General features: G+C 37.0%; 1 protein-coding gene across 5 annotated transcripts in view; it reads right to left on the bottom strand.

The window, feature by feature from the left end:
• Positions 1 to 23,566, bottom strand: part of EMSY (EMSY transcriptional repressor, BRCA2 interacting) — a 142,243-nt gene that overhangs the window by 5,652 nt on the left and 113,025 nt on the right. For 2 of the 5 annotated variants that reach the window (XM_077867106.1, XM_077867107.1), the window contains 9 exons: positions 20,347 to 20,483; positions 17,802 to 17,975; positions 16,205 to 16,403; positions 9,948 to 10,112; positions 8,092 to 8,247; positions 6,804 to 6,845; positions 4,374 to 4,525; positions 1,935 to 2,498; positions 474 to 974 (listed from right to left, as the gene is read on the bottom strand). In XM_077867106.1, coding sequence (XP_077723232.1) covers positions 474 to 974; positions 1,935 to 2,498; positions 4,374 to 4,525; positions 6,804 to 6,845; positions 8,092 to 8,247; positions 9,948 to 10,112; positions 16,205 to 16,403; positions 17,802 to 17,975; positions 20,347 to 20,483 — 2,090 coding nt within the window. Of the gene's footprint in view, positions 1 to 473; positions 975 to 1,934; positions 2,499 to 4,373; positions 4,574 to 6,803; positions 6,846 to 8,091; positions 8,248 to 9,947; positions 10,113 to 16,204; positions 16,404 to 17,801; positions 17,976 to 20,346; positions 20,484 to 23,566 lie in introns of all 5 variants that reach the window. The other 3 variants (XM_077867109.1, XM_077867111.1, XM_077867108.1) reach the window with 2 other exon arrangements.

The raw sequence follows: 23,566 nt of genomic DNA, 5'->3' as shown, positions 1-23,566 counted from the left end.
AGTGTCCTGAAAACCATAAATCTGGATCAAGATAAAGAACTGTGTTTTTCCAAAGAAAGGGTCCCTGAAATTAACTTGAAATAAAAGTACAATCCAGTTATATCCCAGGAGTTTTTGAGAAAGACCAGGGAGTTTGACCCCAACAAGTTGCTGATTTTCTGGGTTGACTTACTGAGTTAACATTGGCAAGCATGTCTTGCATCTATAAATCAAGCTGGTTTTTGGGCTCAGGGCCCTTAATTGCCTCTAAGGGGTGCTGTGTGATATCATCCACCAATTTTCTAAGATTCTCTTCCAGAAAATATAAATGTGTATATTTGTAATAGGTGTAAACCAAATCTGTCAAATGTCATCTCAAAAATAATTGCTGTACTTTGTCATCTTGGCTTGACTCTTCCTATGACATCCCCAATCATGCGAAACCCACAACCCCCAAGATGCCCAATGCGTTTCATGTTCCTTCCAATTCTTACCTGGATGATAATTTCTGCTGGGCTCTCTTCAGCTTTCTTTTGGCCTACATTCTGAATACGCATGAACTGGCCTGTCGTAGGCACTCCTGGTGCATCGATTTTCCTTGTCGTTAAGGGAGGGCCAACAGCAGATGGACTTGAACAGGACTCTCTACATTTCTGTTGCTGGGGAGTGGAATTCGCCATCCCTGCCACCACCACGTGGGCGGAGGGTAATGATCCTGCTTCACCAGTGAGCATACTAGTGGCAAGAGCCTTCTTTGGGGGATCCACTACCATATGCTCTACATTTGTATCAATCTGAGCTTCCATCAAAGACATTTTCAAAATGTCTGACACTGCTGTCTTCTCAGAGGCCTGAATGGGAGATATGCTTGTAACTGGTGATGTCAGCTTAGGCACAGAACTGCCACCAGTTATCTTTGTAACTGTGGGAGGCTGGCGCCCCTCAAAAGTTATCTTTGTAACAGAGGATCCTTGGGTTATAATTGGCTGCTCCACCTGAAAACAAATTGGGGTTGTGTGTGTTACAGCTACATCTCTGAGAAAATCTATCAAACACCCCAGATAATATGGCAAAAGAAACATTCGTGCTGTATACTAGGAAGACATTCTGAATGAAGCTTGGTGTTTTAAAGAGGGCTGGATGGGAAAGTATCTGGTTATTTTTAAGAAACCTAGGGAAAAAGGAGGGGTAAAAAGAACCTTTGTCTAGCCAGCCAAGGTTCGTAGCAGTAAAGGGAAAAAAAGTCACAGCAGCCTTGTTTTCCTTTGGGATGTATATCCCCACACAGTATACCTTCAACCCATTCTCAGATTATTCATATCATCTTCCGTTTTTAAAAATAAAAAGGATTTTCAATTTTTTGCTTCAAAATACATCTATACAAATATATTCTCTATATATGTATTTATAATATACACATACACACATATACATCACTCCAAAGCCACTGGTTTTCCCTAATATTTTTCTTTTGGATATCCAGATAATTCCTCTGCAATCTAGAAGATAAATCTAGAAGGGAAATTTATTAACTAGATGATGTAACTACGAAGGAAGATGTTCAATGAAGCTTTTTAAAAGACTGTAATTTACTTAGCATTACTGCCACAATATGAGAGTTTACAAGCATGGAAAAAATATTTTATATCTAAAAATTACAAATAACTTAGGGATCTTGCTTCTATGCACTGCTGATCAATGCTGAAGTGATTTTATTAAAAACTGCCTGGAAAATCAAGTTCTGAGTGCTATGCTTTTTTTTTCTTCCTATGTTAATGCGTGCATTTCTTCCCTAATGCCACCTTCTGATGGGGTAAAGTAATACCAGCATAAATGAGGCTTTTGAGTTTCCTCTTGCCAGGAGAAAGCACTGCTAATCACGATCAGGTCGTGATGTTCTCATTTTTTCCGTGAACAGAGAAGTTTAACTTTGCATGCTACCAATATTCCGTTACCTGGCTTGCCGGCTGTTTCTCTGATGAGGCTGGGAGCGGCATTTGGCTCTGGGGGGTTTGGGGTTGCACGTAGATTTTTGGTTGGTTCGGAGCCTGCTGCAGTTTAGGGAGCTGCTGCGTGGTTTTCACTGCGAGCACCTGTACTACAGTTTGCGGGGGCTGTGCCATTAAGGTAGGAAGCTGCCTGTCTTTGGCCACCATGGGATGCTGTGTGTGCTGTACATCTGGCTTGGGCTGTGCTTGTTCTTGCTGGAGAGGGGTGAGTTTTTGATGCCTGATGGAAAGCTGGGGCATTTGCGGGAGTTTGTGCTGGAGCTGGTCTGCCTGCAGGTGGATGGTCTGCTTCTGTTTAGTCTGGAAGCACTGCAGAGTTTTCACTTGCAGCTGAGTCTGTTCCAGCTGGGGCTGGCTAAGTTTCTGCTGCTTAGCTGACTGTGACTGAGTCAGGGCAGATCGGTAAAACAGACCTGTCTGAGGGTCTAAAGTGTCCATCTCTTCAACCTCGCCCTCCTCAGTTCCAAGTTCCTCGCTGTGTTTGGTAAAAGCAGTGTGACTGCTTAATGCCTAAGTAAAAAAGGCACAAAGTAAGAATGAAATAAGAAAAAACACCTACATTGCTACATTTTCCTCAAACTGGAAAAGACCTGGTTATGAGATTTATTCAAAATTTTTCAGAAGGAAGAGACTAAAAAGACCAAGAAATCTCAAGTTTTCTAAATCTAAAGGGTCCCTTAGATTGAGACTCTTATAATTTCAATTCTTGGAGATTAAGTACTAGAAAAACTAATCTACTCACTGCTATAAGAAAAGTCCTAGAGGGCCCAGAATTTATAGGTAGGAGGAATAAGGCTGCCCTGCAAGCACAGCCCAACACAGGAAAAGAAGAGGCTCTCTGGCTCAGGACACAGCTCTCTCACCTGGTCATCAGAGATGTTCACCTGTCCAAAGAAAAGAATGCTGCAACCCAGGAATGAGGTGTCCAGGGAAAAGCCAATGTTCAGAGAAGGCCACTCTGGCCATGTCTATCTATGTCCAATGCTGCCCAGAAGGGAAGAGCTGGTATCTGAGGGATAAACTCATCCGGATCCCCACAGAGGGCCTCTCTACTAGAGTGGAAATGATTATCAGGCTTCACCAAGGCCTGTGTGAATAACCCTCTGTACTAGTTTTCCTCGCCCCTTTGGTCATAATTCTGGGCCCACTGTGCAACAGTATCCCAGAGACTTGGCTGCCAGGAGGGAAGGAGACTAGGGGAGGGTACAAGAACACTCCTGTCCCTGGGAAGGGAGACTGTTCCAGTGTTGGGAGGAGGCATCGATCTTGAGTGACATGGTTAGGGCCATGGTTTGACTTCTCTGGGTGTCTTGAGAAAGCTCAATCTCAGGACCTGTCAGCATCCAAGCTGAGATATAATTCCTAGCTAAACCTCTGGCCACCTAGCTTCCCTCAGTGACATAAAATAAACCCCAACCCCATCCTTCCCGCTTCCTTGTCATGATATTCCCTCATTCTAAACTTTAAAACTTGGAGATTCAACTGAAACCCTCCTCATCTCATAATGACCTTGCACATATAGGTTTTTAATTCAACAATTTCTTTATTGCCATTCAGGTTAGTTTGCTTACCATCAGGATTAACTGTACCAGTCAAACGATGGTGATTTATGTGAAAACTAATGATAAGTCATGCTTTCATCTGGCACCTATGATATCACTTTGTATAGAGGCAGGATGCTTTGGATTTAAATCCTGGTTCTGCCACCCAGAATAATTTACTTAACTTCCGTGTGCATGAGTTTCCTCATTTGTAAGAGGGATAATATACCCACCTTGTAGATCATAGGGAGAATTAAACAAATTAATGTAAAGCTCAAAGCACAGTATCTGACACAAAAATCAGCTTATCAACATATTCTTTTCTTTTCCTCATTGCCCCTGGTACCAGATATTCTGGTTTGTATTAACTCATTCTCCTTTCTCACTGAGTCTCTTCCTTCTTAATTGGACATATATAGTAAAAGAAGTCAGATATTTATACCTACTTATAATATTTCCCATGAGAATGCATTATAAAAGCAAAAAGCCCAGCAACAAACAGCTAACAAGCCAACTTCTATTTCATTTAAAAATCTCACCTCAGTAACAAATACTTCTGTAGCAACAAAATATATAGAAACAGTGACCAATTCTGAAGTCACAGATTGATCTAGATAGCCCCATCCTTTTGAAATGTTCCAAGTTTACAGAAGATCCAAGAATACTGTTTCTTAATTACTTTTTAGTGTTAAGACTCAATTCATTTCCTCTACTCAGTCCTCACATATGAAAGAACTACATAAACAGCTCTTCAATTCAGTTATTTCCTCTCTTACATGAAACTAAACCTTATTTAGGGAAGGAGGCAGTTACAGAAGGTAGGGAGAAAAAGAAGAGATACAACCTGCTGCATAATGTGGGTGATTGCTCCAGGGGAAGATGCCGGGATGGACTTCACCACCACTGAAGTCTGTGTTGCAGTCTGTGACTGAGCCACATGCTGGAGCAGGGTCCGCTGGGGCTGGGAGGGCTGTTGGGGCTGGGAGCGATGGCTGACTGAAAATAGAGGAGGTGATGATATTTCTCCAGAAATCACCACAGCATCTGTAACCAGTAGTCATTTTAAACAAATGTCTGTGAGATTGCATCACAGAGAGAAAATGTGGTACTGTGAACTAGGAGGCAGAAGACCAGAGTCTGCCCATCTATAAGCTGTGTGACTCTGAGAAAGTCACTTATCTTCTCTGAGACTCTGTATTCTCATCTGTAAAATGGGAATAACAGAGCTATTATAAGGATGAGATGAGAAATGTGGAAGCACCATGAAATGGTGCTTAATTTCTTCAATGACCTTTATCCCATTAAGGTAACAAAACAATAACGAATTTCAGTAATCAAATCCCAGACTAAAATCTTTAAGGATACTAAGATAATACTTTAATTTCTTGGTTCCAGTTCCAAATGCAATACAAAACCCAGAAGCATTCATTCTTTTACATGAAGTGACACTGTCTTGCAGCCTTATAGCTCCTAAAGATGTAAGAGGTCAAGATGATACTGCACAAAAAACTGGATCAAGAGTTTTTTGTTTTTTGTTTTTTTTGGATCAAGAGTTATACCTGGATTTTGTCCCACTCTGCCATCAACCAGTTAGGGGAATTTAAAGAGGTCATTTAAATTCTATTAGTCTCTAAACTGAGAGGTTTTATTTTTGTTTGCTTGATTTTTTTTAAATGAGATAATAAAAAATTTTTTTCTAGAAGAGGATCAAATGAAGTAACAGACTGAAAATGGTCCTTAAATTGCTAACTCTTATAAAGTAAACAAAAGAACAGAAAAATCCGAAATTTAGCTCATCTGACATAAATGGGTAAGAATATAGTGTAACAGGAAAACCACCCCAATTTCTTATTCTTTTGCTATAAAAGTCCAAAGGAATGCACTAGATATTTATATTGATGCATCTATGTAAAATTATACATCTACATTGATGCCAAAGTCTCTTTTACCAGCCTCAACTTTAACTTTTTAAACAGTAAAACATTCACCACTTCTTATTCTACAGTCTTAAAAATGCTTATGGTTACTGGGAAACGAGCTTACTGAATCAAGAACAGAGTAAAACTACTCTGTAAAATTAGCTAAGGATTTCGAGAATATAAAAATTATCTTAATAATTCATGATTCTAATGCTCAAATATCTTGATCTTCAATTTCAAGTAGTTCCATATTCAGAAAAATCATAGTGAAATGTCCATGGATAAGATGATCACTACAGAAATCAATGTCAGAGTACCACTTAGGTATTATAAGTACAGACCTACAACTATCCAGTGAAATATAAATAAGCTTTATTTATTTTTATAACTCATCCTGTCTATATTCACACAGTTTTTCTATTGTTCTTTTACATATGCCTACATGTGATATAAGATACTGCCTATAATCTATAGGCAATATCACTGGTATAAATGTACTGCAGTATCTCACTGCATTTCATAGTATGTTTTATATGCATATTTTAAATAAGAGTTAAATAAAATCTTTCATATGTGTTCAACCAAACTGAAAAAAAGGGAGTCAGTGTTTATATTAAAACTACTGAAATAATTTATAAGGTGACTGAGTAGGAGAAAAAACAAATCATACTAATATTAAAATTAAACAAGCAAATTAATGAAGTTTTTTACTGACAGAAGCATCATCAGAAATGAATATTTGAAAAATAAACAATAAAGATAATTTTTCGTGAAATTATCAGATTATATGGAACATTTCTGCTGCCCTACTAATTTTCGTAATTAGGACATTAACCTTTTTATTAAGAAATGGATTTAATAGAAAATCAACTAAAATCATTTAAGAATAATTCTCATTCAAGATACTATAAATCTCTTCTTAGTAATTACCCAGTGTGCAGGAAAGTCAGAGAAAACTAACACCTACTGCAGGATAATACAAGAGATCAGGGCCAGAAAGCTGGGTTTGAAGTCAAAGAAAATGCTTAATGTGGCTGAGGATATGATGGGGAGGAGATTATGGAAGGAGGTCACAGAGTGAATATTTAGAAAACAGTTGGAAGTGACCTCAACTGGGCCATTATTAACAGCATAAAAGTCACTTATTTCTTTAACAGCTCTTATTTTTTCCAATGTCAAACTGCTCATTTCTGAGAAAGAATCCCACTATCTTGCAAAAGGAGTCTCCTTTTCACTGACTGGAGCTTACCTTTCCTCTACCAGATCAGAGTAGAGCGCATCCATTTAAGTGGTTCCCCCCCAAAACAACAATTTTTTACCTTCAGTTATACTACAAATGGATGCACACCACTTACCTAGAAGGGGAAAAGCAACCTCTGTCCCCTCATCAGTCCGCTCTGAAAAGGATAAGTAAGGGAAGAAATCATAGGTCTTTTCCTCTATTTACCATTTGATAATGTAGTCTATCCCCAGAGGTTAATAGTGATTTCCCCAATATACTGCTCTCTGCTTTATTTAGCTTTCTGCTAAATATCTCTAAAGAAAGATACTACATGGCTTTCCATAGTCTTTAACTGGATTTTCCCTTCTGGTAATTTTAACCCATTAATCTAAAATATTTCCTAAAATGATACCAAATACTTTCGGGATCCCTGGGTGGTGCAGCGGTTTGGTGCCTGCCTTTGGCCCAGGGCGCGATCCTAGAGACCCGGGATCGAATCCCACGTCGGGCTCCTGGGGCATGGAGCCTGCTTCTCCCTCTGCCTGTGTCTCTGCCTCTCTCTCTCTCTCTCTGTGTGACTATCATAAATAAATAAAAATTAAAAAAAAAAAAAAACAAATACTTCCTTTTCTGCTTTGGTATTTATATCCTTTAAATATATGTAATTTTATGTTCTCTTTTAATCACTGCTTAAGAAAACTTAAAACAGGTGTTCTTGACATACTGCCTCATAAGTAAGTCATCTCTCCTAACCCACATTAATATTAATATTAACTCACATTACTATCCTCTGAACTATTTCAAATCTCAAGGTAATGAAGTGTCCAAGCCAGAAAGCAGTATTCCAGGTGTGGTCTCATCAGAATATGAGAGAAAGAATATTATCCTTCCTGCTCCACTTTTCTATCTATGCCATCCAAAATCTCATTAAAGTTTCGCTGCCAGGCCATTTTAAACAAATAATTTGCTTTCCACCAGAACTCCTAAGTATTTACATGGATTTCAAGTTTTCCACATTTTTTTTCTTTGCATTAAAAAAGGTATTGGGTTTTATACCTACCTTCTCCCTTGACCCACCTCCCCTCCCCTAAAACTAAAAAAAATTCGATGCATCAAAATATTTATTCTTATATAAAAGGTATTTTATCCTCTCTCTACAACTGTCACTCTATATTCACAGACATCATTTATGGCCAACTTGCAATTTTTATTACTTGCAGTTTGCAACAACTCATTCATTTTTTTTCCCCCTTGTCATTAAAGACAGGGTATAAGTCCCAAGGACAATGTGAATTTGCTCTCAGAGCAAACTGGAAAAGATTTACAAATATAAAAACTATATTCTCCCCCAAATAATCATCCCATCAAATCCAAAAAGGTAGCTCTCCTACCTTAATACTACTTTTTAAAAGGACACCTACCAGTAGTGATGTATTCAGCAACTAGTTCTGACTCTACCACAGCAATGGATGGACTCTCAGGAGAATGTCTCTTTTCCTGGGTCATCTGAATAGGCACTGCCATTTGACTCAAGTCAATAGTGGGTTGTCTTGGTTTAGATTCCAATTTTTCCTTTACTGCATAAAAAAGTCAGGGGAAAAGTTAATTTTTATTACAAACAAGTATCAAAACCAGAGTTGTCCATGGGAATAATGAGCCAGACCTCTGGGGTGCCACACTGGCAGTGACTAAGGAGATAGTGAATTGAAAAGAAAAAAGCAGACTGCTATGTATGGTTGTAGGGTACACAACTTGTGCAACCATACCTAGCAGCCTAGCAAGGACTCATATGCAATCAGACTAAAATTACTCCCCCTACTATGACTAGGCCAAACAATCTGTTTCCCTTGTACACACTCCTCTTAGAACATTTCCTTTAGCCTTCTTGAAGGTAGTCCCTGGTATTCTTGAGTTCACCAACCTGAAAACAAAGGGTGAATAAGCAGTATGTATACACCATGAGTTGCTCTAGGGCATACCTACCCAGAATAGCACAATACAATGACCAGTTTAATTTGATCTATTAAAAATTCAAGATAATCTCCAAAGAAATGCTACCAAGTCTTCAACAACTCTTAAAGAATAAAAATTTTCAGTGTTAGAAAAAAATGACCTCTATTCCTATAAAAATGTTTTATGGAATGGTCTGGAAACAAGAATGGATTCCATGGATTAAATTTACTTCTCTCATCACTTTCTATAATAGCTACTCATTCAGTTTTTACCTTCTATAAGACATTAATGGAAATGGCTTAGTATGTCAAAGACAAGGAGCTAAGGAAGTGCCGAAGGCCAAAAATAACACCAATATAAAGATTATCCAAAGATATTAAATGCCAGTATTCTTTGGCTAGTGTAAAGTGGATGTTACAATACATAGTTACCAGTAATTAAGTCTACTGAATGATCATGCAGATCATTCCCCCACAGCATATAATGTGATAAAATCAGACTAATCATTTAAACAAAGAAAGCAAAACGAAAGCAAAACAAAACCAAAATAATACCATAGTCATCCCACAAGTAGAGAGGACACTGAATTGGGAATCATAAGATATGGAGTCTCACTCTGCCACTAGCCAATTAGGTAACCTCTCTGGATCTCAGTTTACTTATGCATAAAATGAAAGGGTTGGATGAGATCATTGCTAAGGTCCCTTAAATAACCTAACAATCTCTGACTTACTGTAACAAGAAAGTTACACAGGTTTTGCCTAGTTTCCTGAAGATATTTATTAGTAACCAGAAATACTGATAGGATCTTGTTAAATGAGGATGGCTTTGCATGGAAGCTCAAGTGGTTAAATTATACAATGAAATATAAAGATAAAACAAATTAAAGTGCTAGAAAGGGCCATTAATGGTGTTATGTCCACAAAACTGCCCCACCAATATCAAGGAGGATGGTAGGGGCCCTTCAATCTACCTTCTACTACTCTTACATAGAACTGGCAGCTATACTACATCCTTGTGCTTAGAAATGATGGAAACTACTCCCTTCTTGTGGCAAGAAGCTATAGGATTTCCATTTTAAGCAGGAGACAAGAAAAGAAAGAGCTCTGCCATTTTTTTCTTCCTGACTAATCTATCCTTCAGTACTCCTGGGCACATCTTATGCAACTGACAAGTAGACAGACTGCAGCAATGATTATAGACCAGTCCAGAGGGGGGAAATGTGCTCAAATAATAACAAAGAAAATATAACAGTGGTAGTATTTTAGCACAACCCATCTCTAGAGAAAACATGCTTCATTCAGTTGAGCATGTGAATTCATACCTGTTGTCTGTTGGAGTTCTAACAGAGCTTTGATTGTTGAAGTAGCTGATTGTGATTCACTGGATACATCCTGATAAATTATGGTGGGGCTAGTCTCCATTGCAATCTCATGTTCTGACCAATCCTGACGCCGGGAAGCAATTACATGAACTACAGGCTGGGAATCTGTTTTATATTAGTTAAAAAAAAAAAACCCTATAAACAAAGTTTCTCTTAAAAAAAAACAATTTGTTTTTTTTTTTAATCTTTGTATTTACTGTAAACTTCATGCTTTATCTCCCCAAGAAGACTGTAAGCCCCCAGAGGGCATAATATGTCTGTATTCACTTACTCATTCACTCATACACTGATTCAACAAACTAGGCATCTATCTGCAGGAGTCTATATTTGGCACTGAGACTATAAAGGAACTTACAGAATTATAAGAGGATGCTCAAGAAGCACACAATCTGGTTGGGGAGACAGACATGTAAAAAGACAAATTACAATTCAATGTGATAATTGCTATAATAAATAGGTGTGCACTTGTGTAAGTAGATGCATGTTTGTGTATAGTTAAGAACAAAATGCTGTAGGAGTCTTATTTTCCCCAATGCACCTGAAAATGTGTTCTGTATTACAACCTGAGCATCCAGTCAACATTTACTGATGGCTGAATTACTGAAAAGAAATCCTGCCCACCACCAACAAGAATGAGCAGATGACCTAGAAGCAAGCTGATACAATAGGACACGTATAACATTTGGAGTTCAAAATCTTAGGTGACAGCCACAGCTCCATCAATTACTTGCAATTTGAGTCTCTGGGTTTTAGTGCCATTATTTCTAAAATGACAATGATAAAATTAACTCTGTCTCACAGGATTTCTGAGGATATAATGAAATAATATATGTAAAAGAGCTCCATAAACTATGAAGGACAGTAGAAATGTTATTGTTGTTGTAGCCTAAAAGTTCTTGATTCTGACACTTTTTGTTAGTTTTGAAATAAATCATAGCCCTAACTCAAGGCTTATTATATTTATGCTATAAAGGGAGGCATATAAATACTAAATATGCATCAAATCAAGCAACAAATTAGTTTCCCTTCTAGAGAAAAAGCAGGTTGGATTAGATGATTGTTAAGTTCCTAAACTCCTTTGCAGAATACCACACAGGACAAAAATTATGTCAGATATGAAAGCACAATCCCCACTCCAAAGTTTAAATTACAATGGAGGAGACATAAAATAAACATACAAATAGCTTTGTATTCCTAAGTAAAATCAAATGACTAGTGCAACAACAAGACAAATATATAGAAAGACTGCTTTGATTTGGATTAGTCAGTGAAAGCATTACAGAAGAATGAAAAGAATTCCTGTAGCCCCCCCAAAACAAGAATATATTCAACACAAATTCACCCTTCTTTGAAACTTATGCTTTTGAAAACCACAAAGTTGTCCAAAAAAAGTTGGAGCAGGCAAAATGACTCTTAAAACAAAAACAAAAATAAACCAGCCTTCCTAAAGAAAAGAAAATCAATATACAATAGATCTGGAATTTTTAATTACCATTAATAAACTGTATTCCCCATTCCCCAAACACCCGATAGAATATATGCCACACCAGGATGTATAATTTCCATTAAACTTCTCCCCAAAGTCTAGAAGACTGTGGGACACTATCCTGTAATATCAAATGTCATGTGAGGCATATTACAGTTTTTCTTTATTCATAAGTAGACGAACAGAACTTACACTTAAGAGAACTAATTTTATTAGGAAATCATTCTTTTTATAAAACCTAAGTTCTCACATTTAAGAAACTCTCATGGTGGGACACGTGGGTGGCTCAGCAGTTGAGCGCCTGCCTTTGGCTCAGGGCATGACCCCAGAGTCCCAAGATGGAGTCCCACATCGGGATCCTTGCATGAAGCCTGCTTCTTCCTCTGCCTGTGTCTCTGCCTCTCTCCCTCTCTCTCATGAATAAATAAAATCTTTAAATAAAAAAAAAAAGAAATTCTCGTGGTGATATAAGTATCCCACTAGGTAGGTGAGAGGACCCACAGGCAAAGGATGACTGCAACCCAATTCTGTAACAGTCATTGAATATCCAGAAAAGGCAAGGATTGCATTTGCAGAGAGAGAAGGTAGAAAGAGACTAAAAAAGGAAAACAAATTTCCAAATGGGAGCACCTATCAGAGACATCAGCCCAAAGAACATTATCCTGTAGGGACTGGAGAGATTCTTTACTCTTTTTGCCCATACTCAGAGAGTAGCTGATGATCACACAGTTATCACCACAGCAACCCCAACAGCTACGACAAAAAATGAGAGTATGAACCTAGATGTGAAAATTAATCCTTTAGTGATTTTCCTCTTTACTTTGGCTTATGCTTAGACTAGTTAAATCTATTGCTTATTAACTCTGATGCTGAGGACAGAGTGCAAAGATCGAGATATCAGGAGCCTGATCTCATAGTACCATTTGATTATGAAGTATATATCTCTATCCCCTTAGATTTCCCTATCTGTCTCAAGGATGGTGGCCCGCTGACCCTCAGATATATCTTTCCCCATAGGTCACTTAAATATTTACTGGACATGTACTAATATTAGGTACCAGAAATACACATGGTACTATTATATGCAAAGGCAGATCAGGTACCTCTATGAAGAATGTCTCCTGTGACTTTATCATAAAGAGTTTATATCCCACTTTCATAGAACAGTAAGACCTCTCAGCTAGCAGGACTCTAAAAGTCATTTAATGCTATTACCAGTTCTATGCTAAAATCTTCACAATATCCCTACCAATCCAGAAACTGCAGGATCAGAGAACTCACTACTTTCTAAGACAGTTTCTTCCCATTTCTGCAGTTACGACAATTAGAAAATTTTGTTATATAGAATGTAAACAGGGCTTCCTGTGACTTTTATCCAATGGTTCTAGTCTGTGTCCACATATGCACAAAAACCAACTCTTTTCCCTCTTCCGCATCACAGTCAAGAAAACTGACAGCTCCCACATCCTCCACCCAATCCTCAGCTTCTCTTCTCCATAATAAATGTCCTGTTTCTACCAACTCTTTCTCATATAAAATGATTTCCAGATGCCTTATACACCTTAACCACCCCCTCTAAACTAAACCCAAGATGTCTATGTCTCTTCTTTGATATAGTATGCACCTTCCCTCTGAAATACTATCATAAAGCCCAAGGCTTATACGGTATTTAACTGCCTAGACAGCATCACTCAAAGTGTTTCAGAGAACATTGGTTCCTCAAGATGTTCTGCAAAAGAAGGATTCTATGGTCAAAAAAATTGGGGAGCACTTTACATTATATATTCCACTCTTCAACTTTCACAGTATGCATTAACACATAATAGCTCTGAAAAGTTCTGCAGTAAGTATGTTTTGCTTAACCTGGATTTATTGCCCACCCTCACCATGATCTCCCAAGATCATAAAGCTTCTGGAAAAATCATTCTAAAAACCAATTTGTGGCCTCCTAAAGTCTTTTTAGGATGCATTTTTGTATTTGCTTCATTTCTTGTTCCATTTTAAATCCCTACCCTTGGTTTTATCTCCTTGCTCTTGTCCATTTCACTTCACATAATCATGTATTCTATCTAATCCACCTTAACTTTCTGGAAACAAAATATAAATAAAGAAATCTGTAATATTTCTCTTTTTTAAAGATCGAAGGGGCACTGGCTCTGGAGCATCTGACTCTTGATCTCAGGGTTGTGAGTCTGAGCCCCATGTTGGGCGTAGAGATTACTTAAAAATAAAATCTTAGGGACGCCTGGGTGGCTCAGCAGTTAAGCACCTGCCTTCAGCCCAGGACGTGATCCTGGAGACCCGGGATTGGGTCCCACAATGGGCTTCCTGCATGGAGCCTGCTTCTCCCTCTGCCTCTGCCTATGTCTCTGCCTCTCTCTCTCTCTCTCTCTCTGTGTCTCTCATGAATAAATAAACAAAATCTTATAAAAAAATAAAATAAAATCTTAAAAAAAAATCACAGGGGTTATTTTTAATTCCTCTTGTAAGTTTTTTGTAAGTTTGAAATTACATTACAAGAAAAAGTTACTAAAGATAGGGGAGGGGCAAAAACTACAGAGGCAATATAAAGGAGAAATGAGCTACGTAGAGTTTACATTCCCTATAGGTATGACCCTCATATAATTCAGAAACCAGCATGATCTTAAACTGACCAAAATCTTATCCTTTTCTCTTTAAATCATAGCATATATATTCCCAGTCTTTGTGAGAATAAGAAGGTATACAAAGCATATGGGGTGGGAGATGCAGATTATAAAAACTGGCTTTATAATCTAGATATACCTATTCTGAATTGTTAACTTTCTCCGTATTACAGAATACTTTTAAAAGAAATATGTAATGATACAAGATAAATAAAAATAGATGAAGCCATGTATAATAACAGATTGAAAAGGAGAAAACCTTAAACTCAATCACTTCCAAAAATAGCCAAACTTTTGTCCCATTCTTAGAATGAAAACCTAAGACCGCCTAATGAAATGGCATGTTTGGGAAGTAAGATTGGCTTATAGTTCCCTTAGGAAAAGACTAGCAATTTTAAAAGATAACCCCAGATGGTGGATATAAGAACATCTACCTCTTTTAGCATAAATTCATAAGCTGAGTTGTTTACCTGTTCTCTATAAAAATATATCTCAAGAGAAAAAAAGGAGTGTGTATTATTCAAGGAACCAGAGACTTATAAAAATAAAAGAGGAAAATGCAGCTGACGTGTTGAAGAATGGAATCTTTAAATAACAAATCATTAATAAAGCTCAAATGAAATAGAGAATCAGCATCACTTCACTGTAACTAGTACAAAGACGGATTCATAATCAATACAGAATGATAAAATGAATCTTCTCAGCAAACTGATCCAGAAAATATTACTATCACTGATACTATACTGAAGAAAACTATCCACTCTCTAAAATGAGTGTCATATTGTTTGTTAAAATCAACATTTTTATTTAGTTTTAATTGGTGAGTTTCCAAAGACCACTTCAAATGCTATCTCTTTCATGAAAAGTTTTCTTATCATAACTCTCCTCACTGGAGTGGGAATTTCTAGCCTTTGGCATTTTTCTTCGTTACTAATAAACTTATTATACTCATACTGAAGATGTACGTTTATTTTTTAATTCTCTATTCTAGATTTTAACAAGAACTGTATTTTATTCAACATTTACAGGGCCTAGCATAATCCTTAGTACATTGTATAAACTAACAAATAACTACCAAATTGAATTAATGGAATAATCAGCAATTTGAACCATGTAAGCAATCTGAACTTCCCACTAATCTGGGAAGACTCTGCTAAACAATTAAAATAATAAAAGTGCACAAGATGAAGAATCAGCATTAGAAAAGTGAAGGTGTTCGGAATGTACTCTAGAGAGAATAATGGGAACGTGAGGAGAGAGGATGGAATCAGTGAGGAATGATCAGGGGAGATAAACAGCTTTGCTTATTAGATGCATCGGAGCATATAAGCAAGCATAGGAATAAATATACCTACCAGGTGACAATAAGTATGGTCAAGGTAATTGATAGGAGTACGAGATTTGTAGGTCTCAAAGCTTACGATTAAGAATTTATTTCAATAGACTTCCTAGGTGAACATAATTAAAACAGCATGGAAGAAAAAGAGCTTTTCTTTATGGAGTCCGGCTTCAATAGCTCCTTCCTTATAATTAGGACAACCATACAAAATAATCTAAATTGGGATACCTTTGAGAGTGAAGAGGAATGTTATTAATAATTATGCTAGAACAGATATAAACCAGGACTTGTCGTCCTCTGCAAACTGCAATGTATGGTCATTCTACCTACAGCCCATGTATGGCCCACCTCTGGCCACCCTGATTCTTTCTCAAGGTTCAACGGTAACCATTCAAAAGATACATTCACTTTCTTGCATACTTCTCCTACTTACCCAAAAGGAAACAAGAAGAATCACAGCACTCTTCAAGTCTGTTAACACCTACCTGTCAAAATCAGCATCTAAAGGTTACCGATTATTTGATGAGCATATGCCATGCCAGAAAGAATGGTAAAGTCTTACCAAAAACAAAACTTAAGTTCACTGATTACATATCAGAAAATAAAATCAAAAGAACTGACAAATCAAAGCATATATGTTTGTTTGAAACCCCTATATTCAACTATTTTGGAACTAGGGCACTATGTCAGTAGTAAACACATCAATCAGAAGTAAAGTGGATCTTACCTTGGGAACTTTGGGAGGACTCTGTAGAAGAAGAACTACTATCTGTATAACTCTGTGGGTCTTCTTTTCCCTCTTGAATAGATGAATTACCAGCTTCTGCCACTCTAGATGCTTGCTGTAATGTTTCTGTGACCAGCTGCCTTGTTTGTTCACTAACAACTGTGGCTTGAAATGTCACTGGTTTGGGTTTAATAAGAACCTAGAAGAAAAGCATAAATATACCCAGTTTAAATTTTAGAGCACTTTTAAAAATGCTAAACTTCTCATCATGAACTAACATTTTCCTGACAAGGGAAGTAGCATTCTGCACATTTATTATGCTCTGGGTACTACATTGTTCATCAAAGACTAATTCGATATATGAACAAATTAGAGTCAAGCCACATACAACACTTTAAGTGGTACATGTCAGACTGCAACAGCCATAATTTTGACAAAAGGCTCTGCCCCTGTTTTTTCTTGCCTATAATGACCTCAGAAGTCATTTTACAATCTGTAGGCTCTGCAGTAGAAGGACAGCCACACAGTAAAGATTGCAGAATGAAAGATACAAGGAGCCTGGATTCCCAATGCCACAATAACAGTCCAGAATTTCCTCCCTCTAAACATTTACTAACATAATAAAATAATTAACATACTATTATTAACATAATAAAAAATAAAATCCTAATTTGTGAAAGCCACTCTTCTTCAGATTTCTTTTCATTAGCAACCAAATGAAATTACTAATTGAGATACCTGCACAAAGTAAACATGGTTGGGACCTAAGTCATCTTTGACAAAATTGCCAGAGAAACACTGACTTAGACAACTATTATTAGAAGCAGTATCGAGGGCAGCCTGGGTGGCTCAGCGGTTTAGTGCCACCTGCGGCCCAGGGTGTGATCCTGGTGACCCGGGATCGAGTCCCACATCAGACTCCCTGCATAGAGCCTAACTGCCTGTGTCTCTGCCTCTCTCTCTGCCTGTGTCTCTGCCTCTCTCTGTGTCTCTCATGAATAAATAAATAAAATCTTTTAAAAAAAATAAAGTGTTTTCAAAGGCCATATTAGCTTATTAAAAATACTTTTCTCTGAGAGATTCTGAGTAACTACCACTCTCCCTCAACCACCTACTTCTCAAATAATATATCCCTTCAGCAAATTTTATTCCAAGGGGGTTCTTTTCCTCGGAATCTTTGCTTATGACATGGCATAAATATTTAGATATCAAACAAAACAAAACAGTACAAGAGATAAATACAGGTTTTGAAAACAGATGATTATGCACATTTGGCCATTATTCTTAACAATATGATTTTTTAAAGATTACTGTTCTCATTCAAATTTCTAACGTGGAATTTTAGGCATTTACAATATATTGGGGTGGCTCAGCGGTTTTAGCGCCTGCCTGGGTGGCTCAGCGGTTTAGCGCCTGCCTTTGGCCCATGGCATGATCCTGGAGTCCCAGGATCGAATTCCACATCGGGCTCCTTGCACAGAGCCTGCTTCTCCCTCTGCTTCTCTCTGTGTCTCTCATGAATAAATAAATAAAATCTTTTAAAAAATAAAATAAAATAAATCAGAGCCAAGAAAAATCACCATATCTTAGAGCATACCTGTGTTTTCCCTTGCTGTCCATAAACAATTTTTGTCGGGATGATTTTAGCTGCTGGTTGAACTGTAGAACCTATTCCTTTTGGCTGAGTTACAATCATTTTGGTGATGGGTCTTGTAGCAGTGATAATAGCTGGCTTTGCTCCTGTTGGCACCGTCTGAATAGTTTTTTCTCCCTAAATTAAAGTCAGTGAATATATGAGATTTATATGTTTAAATGCTAAAAATTATCCTTTTACTGAAAAACCACAGCAAGGTTTTACTAGGATAATGGGGAAAGGACTGTAAATTAAATAGCAAAGTACAATTTTTCCAGGGTGATCAAAAATCCTAGACTTCGTTGAGAGAGTTCTAAAAGTCATCTGCCCAACTTTCAGTCCAAAGGAGGCATTAGTTATTTCCTGACAAGTGAATTTTAAAAATTATCTCACATAAGATACTTACACACATCCCACTCATAGAATACATATGAAAATAGTCAGGAAATTATAAAAGAATACATAATAAAATGCTAACAATAGCTATCTCTAAGAGTTGGGATTATATGTCTCCTCTAACATTACCTTTATTTTCTAATTTACCCAAAATAGACATTTATGTAAAAGAAAAATTACTGTGCATCATACAGATAGCTAAATGCATAGAAACAAATAAGCTAAGCTCTTCAAATATGAAATTATAAAGACACACAGCAGAATGTCTATGTAAAAAAGCATAGGCAAGAGATGAAATCAGTAGTTACTAACATTCTGAGGCTATATGGGAAGACACAAAAAAACAAACCTAGGGCATTTCCCACATTTTATTATTAGTATATTACTAATATCACTTTAGTTTATTAGCTAGATAGCTTAAGCTCATTAACTTTTCACCATTTTTTTATACTTCTGTCTGCTTTATTCCTAAGTATCACCTTCTGGTTATTCATGGAGCCAATACTTGAGCTTACTTAAATTCAAGGACAGTGATTTTAATAAATTATTAATTTTTAAAAGTTAAAATCTATAAAACTGAAAAGAAAAATTTTCACCTTATTAATTTTTAACTTTTAGTCATCATCATCTAAATGTATGGCCATCTAAACTTAGCAGACAGTAAAAACAAAATACCCTGGTGAGCTCTATGAATTTAGAGCTAAATAGGATAACAAAAATCTGCTGTAAGGGAGATTATCTAAGGGAGATTTGAAGTATCTGTCAATCATGTTATTACTTATTTTAATACAAATACACTCTTCACAGTAGCAGCTTTGGAAGGAGCTCTAATTCATTTGCCAAGAGTCACTAGTTTGCAAGTGGGCATGCCTCTCTATCAAATAGCTTCATGGGCCCTGTCCAACTATAATGACCCATTCAAAGCCTATCAAAACCAACTAGCAGGCTATTTTTTGAAGAAGCTCTTCTGTTGCATGCGTGTAAACATGCCCAGGTAAGCAAGCTGTTGAGTACAGGCATATATATGTATATGTGTAGTCTTACACTCTAATCTGCTTGTTTTACTATCATTTCCTGTGTTAAACTGTTGCTATTAGATATACCTAGAGGTTAGAATTCACACATGACCCTTCAATGTATGTGACCACAGGACTTCGGGTGCATGGCACCCTTTTTACATATCAAATTCTATGAAACTGTAAACCAGACTATAAGAGGGTTCTCAAAATCTGAATTCTAATCCAGGCTTTACTTTTGGCTTACCAAGTGAACTCAGGCTATGTTCTCCCACATGATGAAAAGATCTAATTCCAACATTATAGATTGTGACACCTAGGAAGCTACTAGAGATCTACTACATTGAAGTATAGCATTTTTCTTTTCTAGCAAAGTGGGGACATTACCAAGCCTAAAACTACCAAGAATAGTAACAGTAAGAGAAAAACTATTTATTGAGGACTTCCTATGTGCCAGGCACCGTTCTAAGCACTTTCAAAACAGCTATCAGTTACTGGACAAATTTACTGGTGAAGATCATCATCCCCAACTTATAAATGAGGAAACTAAGGATGTCAGAAGTTGAATAAATTTGCCAAGGTCAAACAACTACGATGTTAAGAGACAAAGCCCAAGTTTATCTAACTCCAACCTCTGCATAACTGCCTTCACAACTATAAATGGTTATTATTTCTTTTTACAAGCCTAAAGAGGTAAAAATGAGAGTAAATCCCTGTCAATTAATTTTCTTCATCCCAAATATTTCTTTTTGCCCAGACTGGGCTTGTGTCTACTGGCCAGAAGCAGGAATAAAACTGTCTTCTATAAAACTATAAAAGGTCCCCCTGTAGTTAAGCCAGTGGACTCTTCCATTTGGACCAAACTAAGCATCTACATCAAGGTCATAAGCAACCTCGCTATGAGCAACATGTTTTAGAAATTACTATGAAAAATGCCATCAGCTGGTGGTGTTTTAACAGTTATTACATCACAGTAGTGGTAAACCAAGCCATACAGGCCATTGTGGGGTTCTGAAGTCCTTAGGCAAATATTTGTATAGCTGGTCTTTAAAATTCTCAGTGGATTTGCTGAGTCTGCAGTACAAGCTCTTACTTACTCCAGCATTTAGCAATGTTGTGACAACGTTTTTGCCCGGGAGGCCTTGAATGGTCGTTCCTTTTCCTGTAGTCTTTTGCACAACAATCACATTGGGCTTGGAAGTCATTGGGATTGTAGTGATTTTGGTAGTTGTTCCTTAGAGAAGGGGGAAGAAAAGGAGGCCTGAGTTAAGGACTAGTGATATTTGGTTATTTGTTTATGCTGTACATAATTAATACACGTAGTCAATGTCATCCCGAGATGACATTAAGGTTGTCATGAGGATGAAAATGAAGGCTGGGAACAGTAAGTAGAAGTTGTCCTAGAATGAGAGAATATTAAGAATTGACTTTTATAGTAGTTATCTTTTTGGAATTTGCACACCAAAATCAGAATCTAAAAATATCACTATCAGTATCTCTGTCAATATTCCTCTCTGGACTAGTTAACTGGAACAAATCTAAATCTACATTCCATGATAAATGCTTCCCCAAACCCAGTATTGTATTTATTTGACTAGTGTGATGGGAAAACTCTTCAAAAAAGGACATTAGGGCAGCTCCGGTGGCTCAGCGGTTTAGTGCCGCGTTCAGCCCAGGGCGTGATCCTGGAGACTCGGGATCGAGTCCCACATCAGGCTCCCTGCGTGGAGCCTGCTTCTCCCTCTGCCTGGTCTCTGCCTCTTTCTCTCTGTGTCTCTCATAAATAAATAAATAAAATCTTTAAAAACATTTTTTAAAAAGGTAAATAACTTATTAACATTCATGTAACATTAGACTTGAGAGAAAATTTATGAAAATAAGCCATTTATGTTTATGTGATTTAAAAAAACTACGCATAGACCAAGGCACATATTAAATACATGCTCTTGTAACCTGCAGCTCTCTGAAGAGTCTGAGGATAAAAGTCCAATTTATATACTTATATAAATAAATTTATATTTTCAGCAATTAAGATCTATTTAGTAGATCTCTACCTACTGATCCAGATATATTATCGTACTCTCTTCCCCACATCCTTCCACAATCTGCTTCTCTTATACCTATCAAACATGTACCCTATATTCTTCTGATTGTCACAATTAGAAATCCTGGTGCAAATCTTGCCTTGTTTTTGATCTCTATAACACCCAACAAAATGAAAGCCCCTTGAGCTCAAAATTCTTATCTTTTTGTATCCCTAATTCCTCAGTGCTTAGCACAAACCATATGGCAATTATTCAGTAATAGTTGCTAATGAATATGTGAACAAACTCAGTTTATCACCAACGTATGTCTTTCTTCAAAATGTTATCAATGTCAACTCAACACACCAACCATCATCTCTTTTGGCTTTCACATTTTCTCCTTATTTCAAGTTTCTCTATCATACAAATAGATCTCATGCTTCTGTTATATCAAACATCCTTAAAAAATTTTTTTTAATTACGTCAAGAATCCAGAACATGTGAAATTGGTCAAAAACCTTCCCAGGGCAACTGGCTGACTCAGCTGGTAGAGCATGGGACTCTTGGGGTTGTAAATTCAAGCCCTATGCTGGATGTAGAGATTACTTTAAAACGAAACAAAACAAAAAAACCTTCCTAATCCCTATTTTATCTAGTTCTAACTTTCCCTCTTAAGTTTCAAAATCCTATATGACTTGACCCTTAATCTACCATTTTGATCTTACTTGTTCCTATTCTATAATATACATCACCACATACTCTAGTCTAACAAGTAACTTCTTCACTGGGGCTTCCTATTACTTGTCACACAGAGCCCAAATTCCTCTTCGGTTTCCAGGTTCTGCCAGACTTTAATTTTCAGGATTATCAATATATACCTCTCCTTCAATGTGTTGGGTTTCCACATTGGTTGTTGAGCATACGAGTCCTAATGCTACTTCTGTGCCTGTGATTTCCTCTGCCTATGAAAACAGGCAAGTTAATACTTTTCTTCCATAGGGCTTGTGTATTATTTATCAAATGACTAAACACAGAACAGGTACTCATTTAAAAATATGACTGATTAATATGTTCCCAAGAAGAAAAATTAAACAAAATTTTATTCTTTTCTACTAGAAAAACAGCATTCCTTGCTAAAGTTTTAGAAATAAAGTTGCACTAAGAATAGAATATTCTGGTCAATTTTTGGCAATCTTATTACTTATTACTTTATATATCTTTATATTTGCCATCAACTAATGTCTTGTCAGTCCAAGGTAACAGTCAGGTTACATAAAAACACATTTTTACCCACACACCAGCTTCACAAAGTTTTTCCCTTTCTTTATAGTTTTTGAATAGTAAGCTGTTAAGAGCCACAAAAACCACACTGCTCATCATTCATATGTATCAACTTCAACTCTTAATTAACTCCAATCCCCCACATCCACATATGACTAATTATGATGACTCCTTCAACAATACAGCCTCACCAAACATTTGGTTAATTAAAAGTGTTTTCAGAAAGTAAGCATTAAAAATTACCTCAAGGAAATGGTAACCAAGGTTTAACCAAAGTAGGACCACTTTTTTGGAAAAAACTTGCTTAACATAAAGTGAATTATATTTGTATCTAAATCACTGTCTAATCCTTTCCATTACGGGGATCTGCCAATTTATGAAACATCTGCAAATCAAGTTCACCAGCTTAACAAAATGCAGGATCAGGGATGGGGAGAAAATAGAATAAAACAGGAATAACACAAGGAAAAGTGAGTACAGTGTCATATTAAAATGGAATAGTTTATGACTATTATCAAGTTATAAAAGTCTGAAATTCCAATGAGCATGTTTCTATATTTCAGTTGATAACTATGTTGTATTGATGAAACAAGTGTTACTCATTTAAAAAAAAAATCTTCCTCTGGGGGTGCCTAGGTGGTTCAGTCATTTGAGCATAAGACTATTGGTTTCTGCTCAGGTCATAATGGTTTCAGCTCAGGTCCTTCTCCCTCTGCCCCTCCCCCTTCTTGTGGGCATGTCCACTCTCTGTCTCTCCAAAATAAATAAATGAGGGCTGCCTGTGTGGCTCAGCCAGTTAAACTTCTGCCTTTGGCTCAGGTCATTGACCCCAGGGCCCTGGGACTAACTAAGCCCTGCATCAGACTCTCTGCTCAGGGGGGAGCCTTTCTCCCTCTCCCTCTGCCTTTCCCCGTTTATGCTGTCAAATAAATTCTTAAAAATAAATACATTAAAATATATATAATTAAATATATAAAAATATGTGTACATATATATAAATATATAAGTATAA

Source organism: Canis aureus, chromosome 23, assembly GCF_053574225.1.
Source record: "Canis aureus isolate CA01 chromosome 23, VMU_Caureus_v.1.0, whole genome shotgun sequence".
Classification (NCBI taxonomy): domain Eukaryota; kingdom Metazoa; phylum Chordata; class Mammalia; order Carnivora; family Canidae; genus Canis; species Canis aureus.
The sequence above is the reverse complement of the archived record's forward strand: the minus strand, read 5'-3'. Positions and strand labels throughout refer to the sequence as shown.